The 20,557-nt window shown below is 43.2% G+C and overlaps 1 protein-coding gene across 1 annotated transcript in view; it reads right to left on the bottom strand.

The window, feature by feature from the left end:
• The window catches only part of GSAP (gamma-secretase activating protein), a gene marked incomplete at its 5' end in the record, with an annotated part of 76,502 nt that overhangs the window by 7,748 nt on the left and 48,197 nt on the right, over positions 1-20,557 (bottom strand). The window contains 7 exons of the mRNA XM_081102361.1: positions 1,707-1,801; positions 2,491-2,561; positions 4,558-4,653; positions 7,531-7,592; positions 12,077-12,108; positions 12,770-12,828; positions 13,738-13,866. Coding sequence (XP_080958487.1) covers positions 1,707-1,801; positions 2,491-2,561; positions 4,558-4,653; positions 7,531-7,592; positions 12,077-12,108; positions 12,770-12,828; positions 13,738-13,866 — 544 coding nt within the window. The remainder of the gene's footprint in view (positions 1-1,706; positions 1,802-2,490; positions 2,562-4,557; positions 4,654-7,530; positions 7,593-12,076; positions 12,109-12,769; positions 12,829-13,737; positions 13,867-20,557) is intronic.

Genomic DNA, 20,557 nt, shown 5'->3' with positions numbered 1-20,557 from the left:
AATTCATATTCCATTGGAATAATTTAAAGCCATCCCTTCTCTTCATTCATGGCCACTTTCAGATTTCTACAAACTCAAAAGAAACCTGCTTTGTACCCTCACTACATGCAGACCTAGTAAGATAAGGTGTATGGATAGAGAAAGCATAAAGGATTCCATACCATATTAGATATGTCACAGATCCAGGGAATTTCAGACGCTATAGGGATTTTCTGGGCCCATAAATAGCCAAAGTTTGAGCATCAACTAATTCAACTGGATTATAAAATTCAAAAGGTAGCAACAGAACAGTAATTAAAAGCCCAGAATTTGGAGCCAGACTGCCTGGATTTCAATACTGGCTCTGTGTGACTTTAGGCAAGTTATTCTTAAACTTGCTGTGCCTCAACATCACCATCTTTAAATGGGAATAATATTAAGTGAAACCATACAAAAATGCCATTTCTGTTGGTCAAATATTTAATGTGGTTCAATTTAAGCTCCTATTACTCAGGATTGTTATGAAAATTAAATGTGCTAATTTATGTAAAAGTACTTGGAACAAAGTACTATAGGCACTATATACATGTAGGCTTAAGATGAATGAATAAAGGAATTAATTAATGATGGGTGAATGGCTAGATATATATGAATAAATTAAACTGGCTGACATATGATCAATAAATCAACATAACAACAAGTGTTAGCAAGAATGTGGAGAAAAGGAAACCCTTGTGCACTGTTGGTGGAATTATAAATTTGTGTAGTCGCTGTGGAAAACAGTATGGAGGTTCCTCAAAAATTTTAAAAATAGATCTAACATATGACCCAGAAATTCCACTTCTGGGCATTTATTTGAAGAAACCCAAAACACTAATTTGAAAAGATATGTGTGCCCCCATGTTCATTGCAGCATTATTTACAATAGCCATGATATAGAAGCAGCCTAAGTGTCCATCAATAGATGAATGGATAGAAAAGATGATAGGAATGGATAAAGAAGATGTGGTCCATTATAAACAATGGAATATTACTCAGCCATAAAAAAAAGAATGAATTTTCGCCATTTGCAACAACATGAATAGTACTAGAAGGTATTATGCTAAGTGAAATAAGTCAGGCAGAGAAAGACAAATGATTTCACTTATATGTGGAATCTATAAAACAAAATAAGCAAACAAACAAAACAGAAACAAGCTCATAGATACAGAGAGCAAACCGATGGCTGCCAGATGGGAGTGGGATCAAGGGGATAGTTGAAAAAGGTTAAGGGATTAAGAAGTAAAAATTGCCAGTTATTAAAAAAAAATAGCCATGGGAATGTAAAGTACAGCTTATAAGCATATAAGAATCAGTTCAATTTTGACACCCAGCCAGACCCACTTCCTTCTGTGTTAACTTTCTTGTTCAGATAAACTAGGCTTACAGACATCAGAGAAAGATCTCCCTGAATCAGCTCCACTGGTTCAAAGTATCCTAGAAAGTTACATGGGGACCAACCTGGGCTCCCTAAAGTTACTGACAAACTACAGTATAGTTTAATAATTGGGGGAGAGCTGGCGAGCAGAGACCAACCTGAGGCCCTTCTCTCACAGTGACACCAGACACACAGTTTCTCAGACACAGCAGGTCTCATCCTTAAACTCATAATGTGCCTTCATCTAGGGACCATGTGAAGAAGAAAGAATAAGTCTATTATAACAAAGGATAAAAGAGCCAAGACTTACCAGGAGGCAGAGGTAAAAACAAACTGTTAGTAGCTTCCAAAATCCTGGTCATGATGTGGAAGACTGCAGATTCAGCAGCACTAGCCCGCCTGTTGCTGGGGGAAGGACCAAAGCAGCATGTCAGCCAAGAAGCTCAGCTCTGAAACTCCATTTGTCTAAGCCAGCCGTGGGCAAACTACGGCCCGCGGGCCGGATCCGGCCCATTTGAAATGAATAAAACTATTGAAAAAAAAGACCATACCCTTTTATGTAATGATGTTTACTTTGAATTTATATTAGTTCACACAAACACTCCATCCATGCTTTTGTTCCGGCCCTACGGTCCAGTTTAAGAACCCATTGTGGCCCTCGAGTCAAAAAGTTTGCCCACCCCTGGTCTAAGCAGTAGCTCTGAGTACCATAGACAGATGGAATCCATACAAATCGTGAACAGCTACCCTGTAGAAAGCTTCAAAAATATGATGGTGACCACCTGCCTAAAGCCTAGAATCTAACCAGGGAGTTGGCACATAATTAATTATGTTAACTTCAATTCTCCTTCTTAGTAGTACTTAACTCATGTGCCCCTCCCCCTCACCATCAGCCACATGCCAGGAAAGAGGATGAGTGAAATAATAGGGGCATAACTTTAAACACTGAGCACAGAACTAAGAGAGATGGTGTCAGGACTGGTGAGAATTGCTTTCAACTGGTAAGTTCCAAAAAGGCTTTGAAAGCAGGCAGCAATCAGAGTTGTTTTGGCTCTTTGCACACCATGACAAAAGAACGAGAAATACTTGCGTACAAGTGGAGAACCCAGGGATGAAGATTATGTTTCCTCCAACTGGTTTCCAGTATTTGGCAAATGACGTCCAGCTGGAGGGGAAAGACAATCTGTCAATCTTTGCTCATCCCACCCACCCCTCAGGGGCCCCATAGCTATGCTTCCCAGCTCTGACAGGCACGTTTGGGGCAGCTGGCGCTCCGGCTGTTCCCAGACACAGAACCAGCCTTTCTGAGGTCAGCTCTGAGGCGCTGGAATCCCAAATGGAAAGACTGAAAATGCACCCCAGAGTCCAACAGAGCACACTCTGTCTGTGCGGGCCATGCCCCAGCTGAGCTCCCCCAGCCTGGCCAACAGGCCCTCAATTAAAGGCCCTTGTCCATCAGTGAAGGTCAAGTGCAACCGGGTCTGCTCTAGGCCTGCTGTGTGGCAACAGCCAACCACTGGCAGTGAGGAGAAAGGCGATACTGAGCAGCATGAAGTCCAGAGCGTGGACTGTGGAGTAAGACTGGTTTCAAGTCCCCAGGTTCAACATTTTACTAATGTGTCAATACTAGTACAGTCTCCACTAAGCAGTTATCAGCCATGCACCCAAGCATTGCAGTGTGGGCAAAGGACAGGGTCTCCCTACAGGCACAGACAAACGCCATTTATTCTCAATTATATAGATTCTCAGTTTCTCTTGAGCTGAAATCAGGTAAGATAATGCGTAATATGTCCAGGTTCTGCAGAAACTTCTGGAATTTGTTTTAGAAAGGCTATCAAGCCACCCTCCTGAGAGGAGCCTGGGAGATGTGGCTGTTGGCCGCTGGGCTGGGGCAGGCAGATTTGGCTTCAATCAGTAACTTCGGAGGCGGAAAGTCAGGGGCACTGAGTTTCCTGAGACTACATCTGTACCATTTCAGGTCCTATTGTGTTCCAGGAGTGTTTCACATAAACTAGCATCAAAACTTTTATGAGGTTAACTATGGGGAAGAATAATATTTAAACAATAGCTCTTAATACTTTGGAAGGTGAAATCTAAAGTCAACAGAAGTAAAGGTGATAGGCAGATGTGTTAAATAGTTGTATGGTATTAGTTAAAAGACTAAAAAAGTAAGTTAATATCAGCATGGGGAAGATCACTAACACATCGATGAAAGTCAGCCCCTCAGTCTAGTTCCACTTCAAGGGTGGATTATTTAAGACAGTTTCAATGCTCTGATTATAAATATCAATATATGAGAATACCAACCTCTCCTAATACATTAAAAACTATTAAATTCAAAGATATTCTTTTTAAAAGAGACACTAATGATTACAATGAAGGCAGAAACTTTAAAAATAAAACATGAAATTAAATGAGGGTCCGATCTAATAAATTTAATCTTCCAGAGTTCAATGCAAAAATATGTATCCGACACTGACTGGCTCATTTGCATAGTGGTCTTACCCAAACTTGGGAAAATGGAGTGTTCTTTCTCTTTCTATGTACTTTTTTTTTTTTCTGGCACATTATTTCTAGGTTCTAAGCAGGGTCAGGCTTCAACTCCATATGCTTTATAAAAGCACCCAATACAGCTTTAGAATTCAGTCTAAAAACATCACTTCTATTTATACATGAATTGGCATTCGTTTGGATTACATGGTTTCAGTAAGTGGCTGGCTACCTGGTAGATGAGCTGCCAACCTCCTCAGCAGATTCTAATGTGGTAGTATTTCTACAGCTAACTGGAATCTGGCCTAATTGGACTGTTGGAGCTAATTAAGAATTGAACTTCAAGTTCCCTCATGTTTACATAAACCTCCATGCACAGAAATCATTACCTACCGTTTAATAAAATGCCAAGATGAGATATGAACATTAGGCAACCATGCTAAACTCATCACTGGTTTAGGCTTCATGAGCATACAATCACTATTGGAAGGTTGGGCAATACACCAAGTTCTCTTTGTTTTGAGGGGTGTTTTTTTTTTCCCCTTTCCTCAATCTATAGCACCCAATATACTGGTTTGAGAATGGGAGACCTCCAAAAACCTAATTTGAAAAATATACTAGGAATTATATACCTGGGCTTTGGGGGATGGAAAACAGAAAGCAAAACCAACCAGTTTTGAACTGTAGTCCAGAACCATCTGTTCAATTTTCTTCTTTTCCACACCCTGTAGATGTCTCGAAAGATGGTCTTTTAGTTCAGACACCATCTGAAAACAGGATATAAATTAGATAAATCACAACCCACCCACTCACACTGGCAACTGGTTTGAGTTGGAACCATTTATTAACATTCCTTATTAATATGAAAATATTGGGTCTAAAGATCCCACCAGCAGAAATGCATAATCCTCAATCTTCCTCTGATGAGCACAAATCCAGGGTGCCAACGTTTTCAAGAGGAACTATTTCTGATCCATCCAAAGCCCAGGGAGCAGTTGAGAGTCAAGCTCCAGGCCCTGGTGAGAATTCCCCAACGAATTCTCAAACAAAAGTCGTTTACCATGTTAGTTTGTCAGACTAAATTCCTAGAAATGAATTTGTTGGGTCATACACTTAAGGTTGGTGGAGAGCTCACCAAAATGCCTTCCATTGTGGTTACACTAATTCTCACTGCACTGGATGAGGCTGTCCAACTCCCTATAATCTGAACTTTGCTGGTATGATTTTTAAATTGTTGTCAATTTGATAGACAATAAAAAACAAGCAAGCAAAAACACTTGTTCTATTTGTCATTTGAATATAGCAATGGTAAACAATTCTTTTTCTTCCCTTTCCATGACTTGAGATTTTTTACCTAAATTTACTTTCAAAAAATCATTGGTCACAGCCTTTATTCATTTCCCTTCTCATGTGTTGCTCTTTTTAAAAATATATATTTTTATTGATTTCAGAGAGGAAGGGAGAGGGAGAGAGAGAAACATCAATGATGAGAGAGAATCATTGATTGACTACCTGCCTCCTGCACGCTCACAGTGGGGATAAAGCCCGCAAGCCTGATTCATAGTCATTGCTCAACCACTGAGCTACACTGGCCGGGCTGATGTATTGTTCTTGTATTGACCTATAAACTTTACTTATACACCAAATGTTAATCATTTATCACAAATATCACAAACAATTTTTCCAAATTTATCGTTTTCCTTTTGTTTTTCTGTTTAAATTTTCAATCTATCTTTTCCTATATGTCTATATTCAATAACACACTAAAGGGCCTTCTTTATTTCAAAACTATTTAACTATCCACTTATTCAAATTCTTTCACATAGTTAAGTATTGTATATCCTACTCCTTTATCTATCTAATATTTCTATTGATTTATGGCAGTGATTTTCAATTGAAGTGCCACAACAATTTTTAAATTGTTCGAATGTCAAATAAAAAATGACAACAGCTAACACAATAGCCTCCAGTGCGAATGAATCAAAATTATACTATGTTTTTGCAGAATTTTAGTAATTAGTTTATGTGTGCCCTGAGATGAAAAAGGTTGAAAATTGCTGTTTTATGGTATAAAGTGGTGGTATTTGGGATAGGATGAATCTAACTTAATTTTCTTTCGCAAATAGATAACCATTGACTAAGTTTTTAAAACTTATTACTTTCCACATTGACTTTTATACATATTATACACTAAAGATTCTAATCACATATCATACTAAAGATCCTAATTAAACTACAGTCTACTGACTATTTTGTACAAGCACCATATTGTTGCTGTCCATGTAGACCAACAACACAGTCAGATATCTGGTAATGACAGTCCTGCACCTCTTTACTGTGTCGACTGAGTCATTTAGTTGCTGACAGAGACATTTTATTGGCTTTTTTATTTTATGTTATTAATCTAGAATTCTAGATGCTAATAAATATTAACCTAGATGCTAATAACTTGTAAATGGGATGTTGTTTTCCATTATTATTTCTAACTAGTTAATCCTGACTTTTTAAAAAAATAAGATAAAATAAATAATAGAATCAGCAGCTTACTAACTTGTTCCTTATTTTTCATTTTCCCAGTTGTTTATTTTGTTTGTTTGTAGTATTAGACAGTCTTAGCATCTTCTTTTACTTTTGTTTCTTATTGCATTGGCTGGAATTTCCAGAACCATGTAAAATTTTAGTAAAAATCGCAATGATCCTTAACTTATTTCTGATTTTAATAGAAATGCCTCCAACATTCCATTAAGAAGGATGTTGACTATTAATTAGTATTAGATTATTCATTGTCAGTTTTGGTTTTAAGGTTATGCTGGCTTTTTAAAGTGATTAAGACACTTCCCATCTTTTTTTGAAAATAATTTACATGCCATGAGAATTACCTGGTCCTCGAAAGTTTGAAAGAACAGGCTGATTAAGTAACTTTGCAGCCTTCTGGGGGATGATCTTTGGCATGTTTTTCTAATTATTTTACAGTAATTGTGCTTTCAGGTATTCTATCTCTTCTTGGCTCAGGTTTGGTCATTGTATTTGCCAAGGATACTTTGTTTAACTAGAATTTTGAAGTGTGTGAACATGTATTTACACATACTGTTCTCATATGTTTTAACTTGCCATATCTAGTAGATTATCCCATTCCTAAGCTTGCACAGTATTAAAAACATTTTAGTAGACTTTCCTGATGTCTCTAATCAGTCTTTTAAAGATTTTGGAGTTATTTACCAATTCTGATCTTTAATTAATTTATTTTGCTTTATATTTGTTTGGTCTTCCTAGTAGTAGGATTTCTTGAGAAAGAATACTTTATTCTGTTTTATTTTAAACTAGAAATACAAATGCCACAGAGACGTTGCTTTTTCCTCATTTTAAAAACTCTTAATGTACATTTCCTTATGATGTTTCGTATTTATATATTTATATTGGGGTAAGTGACTAAAGTGTGTCTCCCCCACTAGACTGTAATTCCAAGAGGACAGAAATCATATAGGTGTTCCTTACCACTGAACACACAGGGCGTACAGTGGCTGGACACAATTCTGTGTTGAAAGAATGAAAAACAAGATCAGGATGAGAAGTACAACTTAGCGCTTTCCTCCTTCTTGGAGCCCATGGTTTGCTGCCACATCAGTGTCCCACAGACCACTCACCAGCCCCAGAAGCAGCCTCTGGTGGCTGTCTTCCTCCTGCAAGAGGGGTGTCACTCTTGGCTCTGAAATGAAACAGAGCAATTGTCAAGCAGGAAATGGGCTGGAAAAAAATTGAATCCGCCTGGGTTTCCCCTCTCTTAGTCATTGGGAAAACATGACAGTTCCCAGATAAAATAAAAATTTTACGGGAGAAACTAAGATGGCGGCATAGATAAACACCGGGAATTAGTCGCCTCCCACAACAATTGAAAATTAGCCCAAAGGACGGAGCAAACATCGTCCAAAACAACAGGAAGGCTGGCTGAGTGTAATTTCTACAACTAGAAGAAAAGAAAAGCATGCTGAGAGCCAGAGGAGCTGCGGAGGCTGAGTGCAGAGGTACGGCGGCGGCTCGCGCGCGAGGAAAGGGGGTGGCACCTGAGGACACGGCTGTCTTTTTGAATCACAAGCTCCCGACTGCTCTGATCTCCGGTTCCGGGAAGTCTCTGGGGACCCAGGTCTCATACGGGGAGAGGCTGCTCTCTCAGGCGGCAGCGGGCGAACTTGGGGGCAGATTTCCCTCGGAGGTGCTTGCAGCCATTGCCGGGACACTGAGACGCGCAACTCCGGGCGTGGAGAATCAGCCATTGCTTCTTTCTACGCCCTTTGACTCCCTGAGACCCCACCCCACCCGGGCTGCGGCAGAGGCTTTTGCATGTGAATGCCCCAGAACTTTGCAACCTGATAATTACCTAACTGCAGCCGGGCCAGGCAGACCCGGAACTTCCAAGAGAAGGCCCAAGGCCCCGCAGCGGCTTGCATTGCTTCACAGCTGAGCCTCTTCGTAGTTCCTGCTGTGTGGCCTCAGGCAGGGGCTGAATTAGCACCTCCTTAGATCCAGGAGCCACTGTACCCAGTGGTCAGAGGGGGTCCATTCTCCCACTTCAGACACAGCTGCTTCCCACAGCCAATTGGCCTGGAGGTCAATTCCTCCCAGTGATCCTACAACAAGCGAGGCACCAAGAGTGCACCAAGAGTGTCCACCCCAGGTAACTGGGGAGGCTGAGCCACTGGGCCCTACAGGACACCTGGCGCGCAGGCCACTCTATCAACACAGGGAAGCAGCCAAAATGCGGAGACAAAGAAACAGGTCACAATTGGCAGAAACGGAGGAGGCCAGACGACTGGATATAGAGTTCAAGGCCACGTTTATAAGGTTTGTCAAGAATTTTATGGAAACTGCCGATAAATTTAATGAATCCCTCAAGGAGTATGGTGAGACCATGGAGGTCATGAAAAAGGACCAATTAGAAATTATGCATACACTGACTGAAATAAAGAATACTTTACAGAGCTCCAACAGCAGACAAGAGGATCCCAAGAATCAAGTCAAAGATTTGAAATGCAAAGAAACAAAAAATACCCAACCGAAAAAGAAAAAAGAAAAGAGATTCCAAAAATATGAAGATAGTGTAAGGAACCTCTGGGACAACTTCAAGCGTACCAACATCAGAATTATAGGGGTACCAGAAGGAGAGAGAGGGCAAGATATTGAAAACCTTTTTGAAGAAATAATGACAGAAAACTTCCCCCACCTGGTGAAAGAAATGGACTTACAAGTCCAGGAAGCGCAGAGAACCCCAAACAAAAGGAATCCAAAGAGGACCACACCAAGACACATCATAATTAAAATGCCAAGAGCAAAAGATAAAGAGAGAATCTTAAAAGCAGCAAGAGAAAGACAGTCAGTTACCTACAAGGGAGTACCCATCCGACTGTCAGCTGATTTCTCAACAGAAACCATGCAGGCCAGAAGAGAGTGGCAAGAAATATTCAAAGAGATGAATAGCAAGAACCTGCAACCAAGATTACTTTATCCAGCAAAGCTATCATTCAGAATGGAAGGTCAGATAAAGAGCTTCACGGATAAGAATAAGCTAAAGGAGTTCATCACCACCAAACCAGCATTATATGAAAAGCTGAAAGGTATTCTGTAAGAAGAGGAAGAAGAAAAAGGAACTCTTACCATTTGCCACAGCATGGATGGAACTGGAGAGCGGATAAATACCACAAGATCTCACTTATTTGTGGAATATAATGAACAACATAAACTGATGAACAAGGACTGATCCAGAGACGGAGAGGCATTGATTGGACTGTCGGGCCTTGGAGGGAAGGTAGGGGAGGGTGGGGGCAAGGGGGAAAGATCAACCAAAGGACTTATATGCAAGCATATAGGCCTAACCAATGGACACGGACAACGGGGGGGTGAGGGGGTGAGCGGGGAGAGGGGGGGTAGAGGGTACACATATGTAATATCTTAATCAATAAAAAATATTAAAAAAAAAAAATTTTTCACTAGGTTAGTGTGACCTACCCCTGCAAGCTGAACTTCTCACTCAGGTGACTGCAAGAGAGCTCTGGGCAGCAGATTCAGGTCCAGACCCGGGTGAGAACAAAGGAAGGGAGGAAGGAAGGGAGAAGGAACACATCTCCCAACAGCAACAGGCTCTGGCTTTGATTTCTCTTCAACACAAAACCTCACCACTGTCCAAGAACTGCTTCATGGGAGACAGAGTAACCGCTCTAAACTCTAAGGGGGACACAAACACAGGGACAGGGACTTGTTGGAAGGATCACATGACTCCCTTCCTTCTGGCCTCCCATAGTTCAGTGTTTTCAGGAAATACTAAGCTGAGGGGACCTATTACTGTGGCAATAATACTAATGGGTATGTTATCATACTGAAAGCAACTAAATCAACATGGAAAGTGATATGTAAGGTCAAATCCAACGGCGCTTTCTCCACCGTGACTTGCACTTCACCAGCAAGACTGGGAGTGGGGGAGCAGGGGAGCAGTGTCATTGGAAGATCTGCCCTAACACTCCCCTGAGGGCACCTGGGCACCTCTGCCCTGCTCTTCCTGTCCCAGAGCCTGAGGCACGTGCCGGTCAGGAGAGCTGAACTCTGCCTTCCCCGGGCTGAGGACTCCTGGCGGGAGGCATGAATGCCTCTTGACACCTCAGGAGAAATCCTACATGGATCCCACATAACCTTCATGATTAAGAAGAAACAATGCAGGGTTGAGCCCAGCAGCCCTGAATTTCACACGAGTGTTCCCTTTCTGGCAGTGATGTCATCCTTCCTAGGCAACTGGCACAAGCAAAGCAGGGGCAAGTTCCCAAAAAGGTGTCAAGAGAAAATGACTCGTCACAGGACGCGAGCAGGCCTGAAGGACAGGAGCAGAAGGGGCACCTCGGGTGGGCGGGGGGTGGGGGGGTGCAACAACAGAAACAGACCACAGCAACATTTCCCATATTGCAAACCCCTGAATCCCACACGTTCACACCCCGCGCACTGGGCAGGACCCTGCCAACGGCTGCTGCCAGGTGCTGGTGATGCAACCCCTGGCTTCAACATGGATGGCCTGGTAACAGGCAGAGGCTGGGCCCTGGGGCCGTGCAGTGGGCCCAGGCTCCATCTGCCTGGGCTGGCTGACAAGTTCACCGTCACGGTGCATGATGGTGGACCACAGCTGCGGATGTGCAGCAATACACTGTATAAAACAATTTCCGTTAGGGTCACCCAACATATACCTAACAGCCAAGCCCATAAACATAAGTGAGATATAAAAGCAACAACTTTTTAAATAAAGACTGACTTGTATGAACCCTGAGAGAATTCTACTGACAAGACTGCAAAAGGGCGTATACCTGGATATGCTTAGCATTCTCCTCCCCCAGTTTTCCCAGCTGAGTCCCCTCGGTTGTCAAGACCCGCCCCAACCGTCCCTACTCCTGCCCTCACCCCTCACCCCTCGCTCCTTGCCCCTCACACCTGCACCCTGAGGTTACATAGTACCTATCATCTGGTTTAGAAATTATGTGTTAGCATTTCTTCCTCACACACGAATGATATACCAGCCACCCAGGTATCCCACTGTGCCAAGAGCTATAGCATTTACTCTCCTTTTCTCCCCACCCTTGCCCTGAGGAGGGCCACACAAAATGGTTAACTGGTTTGCCTAAAAGGACACGGTTAGCATGAGGCCCAGCTGGAGTTTAAGCCAGTCCTGTCTGGCTCTAAGCCCAGGATCTTCCCCCACATCGCTGGGCTTACCTAGGGGCTCCTCATCTTTGCGCCCCTATGACCTCACCCAGTGAGTGCCCAAGTGTCAACCAAAATGAAAGCAGCACACCCATCAAAGGCCCTGGTGTGATCAGACAGCTGGAGGGAGTGGCGCCCTGAGCCAAGGGAATTTCCAAAGCACATCCTGTGGGTACAGCCAGTGGGCATGTTAACTAGATCAACTCCATGCGGGAAAATAATGAACGCCAGAGGCCAGCACTCCGGGACCGACAAGCAAAAGCACACTCAGCAGCTGTCCCTGAAGGTCCTGGTGCCAAGACAGACATGGATGGAGCTCGGACAGGAAGATGTTAAAGGTGCTGCCTCCACTGCACTGTTGGAAGTGGGTTTCTTGCCAACCCCCAGTGGAAGGATGAAGGGTGTTACAAACAAAACACTGACTGGGATCCAAAGGCTTGATTACAGGTCTTTTCTTACCCGAATTCCTTGCTTCTAGGTTAGAAATCACCCTACAAAGAAATTAGCCAATGTTATTCACACAGGAAACGTTCTTTTTTTTAATGAAAGCCACAATAGCGTACAATGATATCCTCCTCTAACAACCCCTGCAGAAACTGTTTCTCAGTCGGGTGAAAACCTCAGAAACTTTCATCAACTTGGCAAAAGCCACAGTAGGCAATTATGAAACTCAAAGCCCTTTAGTGCAAACAATGACAATAGTTTAGAACAATTGCAGCTCTTAGTTATTGGAAATAATGGGAACAGAAAATAGAACAGAAGTTGGAATGGGGCCTGTACTTGTAGCATTCTCAGATGACTCACCATCCAGAAAATCTGCTTTCAAAATAAGAGCAAGCTCACAGGCCAATATCACTTTTTAAATCAGCCTACTGTCTGTATCCCCCTAAAGTGTTCAATTAATAAGAGCTTTCTCTACCATTTCCTTACAAATCATCCATCCATAGAGTACAAACCTGTAAGGCTTAACAGATAAACTTTTCCACCAGAAACTCTGACATCAAATTCCAGAAGAGGGCCCCACTGACTGCATTCAGTAAGCTGACAGCATCATGATACACAAAAAAAGTAAGCTACTTCCATGAAAAGTAGCCAAAAAATAAGTCAAATGACAACCATCTTACAGATACAAGAATCCCCAGTTTCACTTACTTTACTGCATTATCAAGAATATTCCTCACATATGCCTTGGACCTTCTTTTTCCTGTTTTCTAGGAGTGAGAATATGTCAGAGGTATAAAAGCTGAAGGTATTATGGGTGACATTTTTCGCATCAAGGACATAATGGAACACAATTAAGAGTTTCAGGAAAAAGAAATACACCTTCCAGGTAAACAGATAAAATACCTAGATTATTAAAACTTTGTTTCTCTAAAACTATTATAAATTTACTAGAGGCCCAGTGCACAGATTCATGCACTGGTGGGGTCCCTCAGCCTGGCCTGCAGGGATGGGGCCGAAACCGGCTCTCCAACATCGCCCGAGAGGTCCCAGATTGCAAGAGGGTTGTTCTTAGGTGACACACCCCAGAATCAGGCTCCCTCCTCTCTGGTTCCAGATACATCACCCAATAACTGCAGCTGCCAAGTCACTGCAGCTTGGGAGCTCCTGTGTTGAGCATCAGCCCCCTGGTGGTCAGTGCACATCATAGCTACCGGTTGGACAGTCAGATGGTTGCTCAGGGTTTTATATATACAGATAGGACATTGCAAATCAACTATACATTAATATACAGTAAATACTACAACTATATACAATAATCCTCAGGTCTCTTCACCCGCAATCTTCCCAATGTTTACATCTTATACAAAGGACTATACGTGGTACACTATCCAAATCAGACACTGACACTGGTACAGTGAGTGTACAGTGCTGTCATTTTATCACATGCGTAGATTCATGTGCCACCACAATCAAGAGACAGAAGGGCTCTATCACCCAAAGAAGCATCAAAGAAGCACCCCTGACTGCCTATTGGGAGATGGGTAGCAACAATGCGAAAGTGCCTGGCAATTGGGGAGGTGCTGCAAAGGTAAGCCAGCCTTATGACTTGAGGGTACCACCGGGATCTAACATGCATGCTCTTGCTTCTTGCTTTGTTGTCATGAACCCACGCGCACCTCTTCTGAGATCAGGCTGTGCCACTCACTCCTGACCACGCTGTTGTTATAGTGTAAGGGCGGCTTGGAGTACTTAACATATTCCAGGTTGGCGTTCAGTTTTTCCCAGTAGTTCTTAAAGCTCTGCACCTGTAGGGACAAAAACATCCGTGAGCTTGAGCAGCGGGCCCTGTTGGCCAAGCTACCCAGGCGGGCCACGCACGCCTGCTGCAAACCTGGGACCCCTTCCTTCCTCAGCTCGCATGGGGCAGCATTTCCAAGCGAGTACCTCCCATGAAGGATGGCCTTCTCATCCCAACAGGGATTCTAAAGTAGAGAGATTTAAAGGGTCGTTGCTTCCCCACTTCCTTTCCTGCCCCCTTTTACACAGAGAGAGCCGCTGCCCCCTTCCCCAAACTGGTATGACTCCCCTGGGTTAAGGCTAAGCGGGTCAGCCTATGTTACACACACAGTGTTGTATCAACGATGCCATGTTCAGTCAGAGAATGCTCATGAGATTTGGAGCACATGGAATAGGCTCACTTTCCCACCAAGCTTCTCTTCTGCCAAAGAATTTATTTTTCAAGACATAGGAATCGGAAAGGCGAAGTGAACTAGCTTCACATCCAGTTGTCAAATACTCCAGAACAGAATGGTTGGCATCCTAATTAGGTCTTTGACTTATTGATATAATTGTACTCCCCTGAAGCAAGAATGCATCCATTAGGTTCATTTTTAAAGTAAATGAAATATTAAGCCTCTTCAGTGTTGAAGGATATAGTGACACAAATTGTTTTCTTTTAAATCAATGAACATAAATTTGATACACATGTTCTTGCCAACGTGTGTATCATATAAAATATGCAATTATAAAAGATTTGAATGGAGCCAAGGTTGCAATATGAGGCCATAAAACAAAGTGAGCTAATGCTTACTGTGGTAACAGACTTGGCTGTATTGCAAGAGAAAAAATAAGAAATAAAATATGCCTCAATCAAGAAACATGCCGCCTGGCCAGTTTGGCTCAGTGGATAGAGCATCAGCCTGGGGACTGAAGGTCCTGGGTTTAATTCCGGCCACGGGCACAGGCCCAGGTTGCAGGCTTGATCCCCAGTAGGGGGCGTGCAGGAGGCAGCCGATCAATGATTCTCTCTCATCATTGATCTTTCTATCTCTCTCTCCCTCTCCCTTCCTCTCTGAAATGAATAAAAATATATTTTAAAAAAGAAAAGAAACATGTCCTTATGTTAAACAAGAGCACATTATCCAAATTCTTACTGAACGGATGGTCATAATTGGTTCAAAATGGGTTTTGGAGTATCTGTGAAGTGAGTTACATAATAATAACTGCTGTTTTAGGAGCCTGAAAGCCCAGTCCAGCCAACAATCCTTCTCACAAAGATAAAAAACTATTTCCAAGACAGTGCCATTTCTAGGGGAATCGTAACACTGGAGCCAGGTCATACTCCCCCTGTCCTATCTCGTTCACCTTTTCTTTCGTTTTCCGTTTATTTATACTGAATGTATCTTTATTCATCCTTTGGACTTCCTTGCATTGAAATAATAATAATAATGAAAGTAAATCCTGCTAATATTAGGTCCCTGATGGTTAAGTTACTGCAACTTACTTGCTATTTTACCTCCGGGCCCAGGCACATGGCAGCCAAAAGCAAGAAAACTTACTGGTGTTGTGGTGACATCTAGTGGTCAATGAAGCTATCGGCTTTTCCTGCATTGGACAGGCGTTCCACCATGCGGCCCACAGGTATGTGAGGGGAGGAATGCGGTGTCCTACCTGTCACAGGGCCTCTTCCCCTCAGACCAAATGCCACCCTCCCATCAGAAGACCCCACCTCCCACACCCACACCCACACTATGGGGCCTAAGAAAATCTCTCTCCCAAACTGCCTTCCTCCTCCTCACTCCCCCACTTAAAAAATCCCTTTTCTCAGATGAGAAAAAAACAGGTAAAGCAAGTCCATGGACAGGCTTCACGGGGGCTCATGAACCCACTGCTGGCATATGAAACGGAATGTGTGTTTGTATGAGCGCTTTTCTGGGAAGGTCGATAGTTTGCACCAGATTTTCAAAGGAATCCATGGGCTGAAATAGTTCAAAACCACCGAGTTTGAAGGAAAAGAATCTAAGTTTAAAACAACGACAGCAGCTTACACTTAAATAAGAAACACTGTTAGCCAAAAGTCTCCAAAATATTTTAATATAAACTTACAGGTCTTTCAGGAAGGCCACTGGGCTGCATGTTATACTATAGCTATTGAGGGAGTCCAGAGAGCAATGCCCAGCATATGTCACTCCGTGGTATCGACTGGATAACTGATGCAACCTTTTGAGCTATAAAAATTCATGGGGATCATTGTAAACTGGGAGATCTATTCGGAAGTCTGGTTAATAGATGAGACCCAAAGGATGAAAAGGATTTGAGTAAGTGAAGGATAAGAAGAGGATATTCCGCCGAGACCGGTTTGGCTCAGTGGATAGAGCGTCGGCCTGTGGACTGAAAGGTCCCGGGTTCGATTCCGGTCGGGGGCATGTACCTGGGTTGCGGGCACATCCCCAGTGGGGGATGTGCAGGAGGCAGCTGGTCGATGTTTCTCTCTCATCGATGTTTCTAACTCTCTATCTCTCTCCCTTCCTCTCTGTAAAAAATCAATAAAATATATTTTAAAAAAAAAAAAAAAAGAAGAGGATATTCCAAGGGGAGCTCTGAGGACGTGAGTGAAGACTGAGACACTCCTATGTGGATTCTGGGTTTAGATCAGAGGCAGAGCCTTAGAGGAAGCAGAGAAAACAGCCAAGAACACTTCATTCTCGGTGGTGTAGATAGCTGCCTCTGGAGTTGATTCCAAACCTTCGCAGCCACTGGATCCCATCCCCTGGAGATGTAACTGTTTGGGGCATGACCTGAGCCTCCCGAGTTTTACAGATTCCCCAGGCAATCCTACCGTTCAGCCAGCGCTGAGAACACCACTTGAGCATGTCCAGGTAATCCCAGTCCCGACGCCCACCCTCAAACATTTTCCTCTATCTGCGCCCCTGGTTAAAGGTGGAGGAAGGCTGAGATTGTGTTGTTAAGTGACAGGAGACAGCATTAAAGAGGAGGTTGGGCCAATCTGTGAAGGATCTCAACTGCCAGTGAGTACCAGCATGCTCATTAATCCAGAGAATATACGAAGCCCACGATAAAATTGTAGATATTGGGGGCACTGCACAACCACATCCTAACAGCCAACCGGGGAGCACAGACAGCCACTCCTCTCAGTGAACCAGCACTGATGGAAGTACTTGTTTCCTAAGCGCTGTGTTCATCAGAAACAACTGAGCAAAGAGAAAGCCCGAGGAGCGCATGCTGGCTACTTTAAAAGAACTCATAAAACTTTAAAATACACACACAAAAGTTTTATAAGAAAGATACCCATGAATTTAGCTGCTTCTGGGAGACATGGTGTTAGAAGCCATTAGATACTCCAGGAACAATCCAGAAGCATTTTTCGACTCAAGGGGGAGTTTTAAACTTTGATTTTGAAAGAAGTTTCTTCTTGAGAAATAATCTATTTTTGTCTCCTAGGATGACATGGAATAATTAACAAATGTAGACAATGACTACTATTAACTGGACAAAAGAACGAAAGAGTTACATTAAGGGGCTGTTTCCCATTTATGATTTGGATTGCCAGTTGATTTTTTTTTTAAGTATTTTTAAGCCCTGTGGTGCAGGCTCATCTGCAAATTGCTGTCAGGAGAAAACATCTGCCCTTCATTTCCAAACAACCCTCTGGCTCTGGTCCCAAGTCTTCTGACTCGCCAGCATCTTCTCACTGGAGAGGAAGCCAACTCAGAGAGAACCTTCCCTCTGCAGGCCAGGGCTCCACCAGCAGGGCTAAAGCTCCGTGCACTCTGGCTCGCCAGTGGATACCACCTCAGTATCAGCTTTTACTTGCAGCCCAGAGAAACCCAGTGACCCACCACCTCCAGCGCAGACAGAATAAAATAGAGAAGTCTATGTGTCCTCGAAGCCAGCGAGGCACCACGCTAAGCCAGGATGCTCTGGTGACCGGACTCCGGAGGTGACAGAGTGAGAGGCTCAGCCTCTCTGGCTGCACCTTGTTCAAGCCTGTGTTGTTCCCATGGCTTTCCGGCTAACAGCTTCTGCTTGGTGTTGCATATAGACATGCTAATCATTAGAGGTATGCCACTTGCACCTTGCATTTTGCAAAACAGTCAGCCCCTTACCAAAAAATGCCTTTCCTGAGGAGATAAGGGAACTATGTACAAAAATAATTGTTTATCAAGGATTTGCAGGAACCTCATGACTGAATCACATCAACTAGAGTGAATAGGCTAAGAACAAAGAAGTTTCGCAATCTTCCTCGGACCCCTGCGGGTGCCCAGAGGTCTGTCATCCTCAGTCACCTCTTGCCCCTACCAGTTCCCCTCCCTTGATATAAAAGAAGCCTGAATTCTGTACTTTCTCAGGATGGTTCTTTAGGATGCTAGTCCGCCATATTCTCGGCTTGCTGGCTTTCTGAATAAAGTCACCTTTTCTTGCCTCAACACCTTGTCACTCAACTTATTGGCTGCTGGGCAGAGAGTGGTACGAGCTTGGACTCAGTTTCACTGAGGCTTCCTGTTAAGGGGATTGCATGTTGCAAGTGCAAGTTCTCCTATTTATAAATGGACTTCCTCCTTTTCCCAACATCTAGTAACAAAGAGATCTCTTCTTAGCTGGGTGAAGTTCTCTTAGCCATTTTCATAGGTTTTATTTTAATGTAATCACTAAATATGGCTCTAAATTATTCCATCTCAAAATCAGCATGTACCCTGAGAAGGCCAATAAGGTATTTCCCTCCTGTCAGCCTTAAGAATGAAACATTATGACTCCAACCAAAATTCTGAATAAGAGCAGCAGCATAGCCTAGTGACTAGTAGGAGAGAAACAAAAACAAGAATCCTTGATCCTGGGTGTGTTCTTCAATTGCATCATAGAAGTAAGCTGTCACATCTCTACAGACATGACAGGAGTGGATTTACCAGCTTGGTGCTCTGTTTTTAGTAAGTAGTGTTTCATAAAATTGTTTTACAATATTAATTTTACTTGCCATAGCTCACTGTCCAGAAATGCTGTATAGGAAAAATTCTTTTTTTTTTCTCTCTCTACTACAGTCTACTCACAGAATACTTCACTTCTGGTCACCAAATATGTGAGGGTTTTTCCCCACACCCATCAGTTCTCTAACATCAGTTGGGTGTCTGACCATTGAACTTAATTTTGACACTATCTACCTAGAGACAGTGTCAGATCCCACAGGTTAAGGGCTCCGTCCCATAAAAATGTCCCCTTCTTCAGATGCCAATCGCAAGTCCAGGTTGTCACCTGTGCTTCTAACTGCTGGTCTGTAAGTCAAAGGTTTCCAGAACCTCCTCCTTGGGTTCGATAATCTGCAACAGTGGTTCACAGAATTCAGGAAAACAGGTTCCTTATTATAAAAAGACACAATTCAGGAAGGGCCAGATGGAAAAGATGCAAAGGGCAAGGCATGTGGAAAGGGGCTATGAGCTTCTATGCCCCCTCCAGGCACACCACCCCCCACATGCTCACCCAGCCCAGAAGCGCTCCATATCCGTTCTTTAGGACTCTTCACGGAGGCTCCCCTACAAAGGCATGGCTGGGCGAATCACTCGCCACTGGTGATGGAACTCAATCTCTAGCCACTCTCACCTCAGGAGGTGGGGAGTGCCGTGGGGCTGAACGTGCCAACCCTCTAATCACCTGGCTGCTTCTCAGGGCCACAGTCCCACCCTTAGATGCTTTTCAAAAGCACCTCAATAAGGTCATCTCAGATGTGGTTGAAAGGGGCTGGTTATAAATAACAAAAGACACTCTCACCTTCCTGCTGTGGTGCCATTTCAAAAACTGGGAACAAACACTAACTATAGTTAACTATAACAGTTAACTAACGACTTAACTATCATAACAAAAGACGTCCCTGTAATGCTTATCACTTAGGAAATGATAAGGATTTTAGGAGCTCTGTGCCAGGAACTATGGATATGTCTGGAAGACCAAATATATATTTCTAGTTATAACACAATATCACATATGTATAAAATGAACTTTGAAAAATCAATTCCCCCATAACCAATGGACATTTCTGATAAAGCTACATTTTTATCAAAGCAACAATTCTCATTTTTAAAAACTGTCAGCTGTGGGGCATGGTGGTACATGGTGGAGTGAGATGTCCCAGGGCCGCAGGGCCACAGGGCTGAACCGTGGCTGTGGCTGCTGGTGCATCAGCGCCAGGCAAAGTCTATTAAATGTTGAGGAAAGGGAGAGGGGGGACAGGGAGAAGAAGAGAGAGGGGGAGAGAAAGGGAAAAAGAGAGAGAGAGAGAAACGTCGATGTGAGAGAGACACAAGGATCTGCCACCTCCTGCAAGCACCCCGATGAGGGATGGAACCCGGCTTTAAAGGTGTCTTCCACTGATAATCACAGTGACGTGTGACAAGCTCCATGGGGAATCTGGACACATCTGTCAGAATCACAAACCGTGGCAATCCTTCTTTAAGACCTGGCCCTGTTGGTAATCTCACACACGTGCGCTAAAACCTTTATCACCAAAGCTCATGGAAATATTGTGTGTTTGAAAAAGGGCAGAAACAACTTAAATACTATCAATAGTAATATTAACTAAATAAAGTATGGCACAGCCCTAGTATTACATTTTTAAAAAATAAATTAAATAAAGTGCCATTTCATTGTGGCTCTGGCTTTTAAAAAGATAATCAGCTGTGACACTGTGACTGCATCAGTACTTTGGAT

This window comes from Myotis nattereri, assembly GCF_964212035.1.
Source record: "Myotis nattereri genome assembly, chromosome: 11".
In the NCBI taxonomy this organism is placed as follows: Eukaryota; Metazoa; Chordata; class Mammalia; order Chiroptera; family Vespertilionidae; genus Myotis; species Myotis nattereri.
The sequence above is the reverse complement of the archived record's forward strand: the minus strand, read 5'-3'. Positions and strand labels throughout refer to the sequence as shown.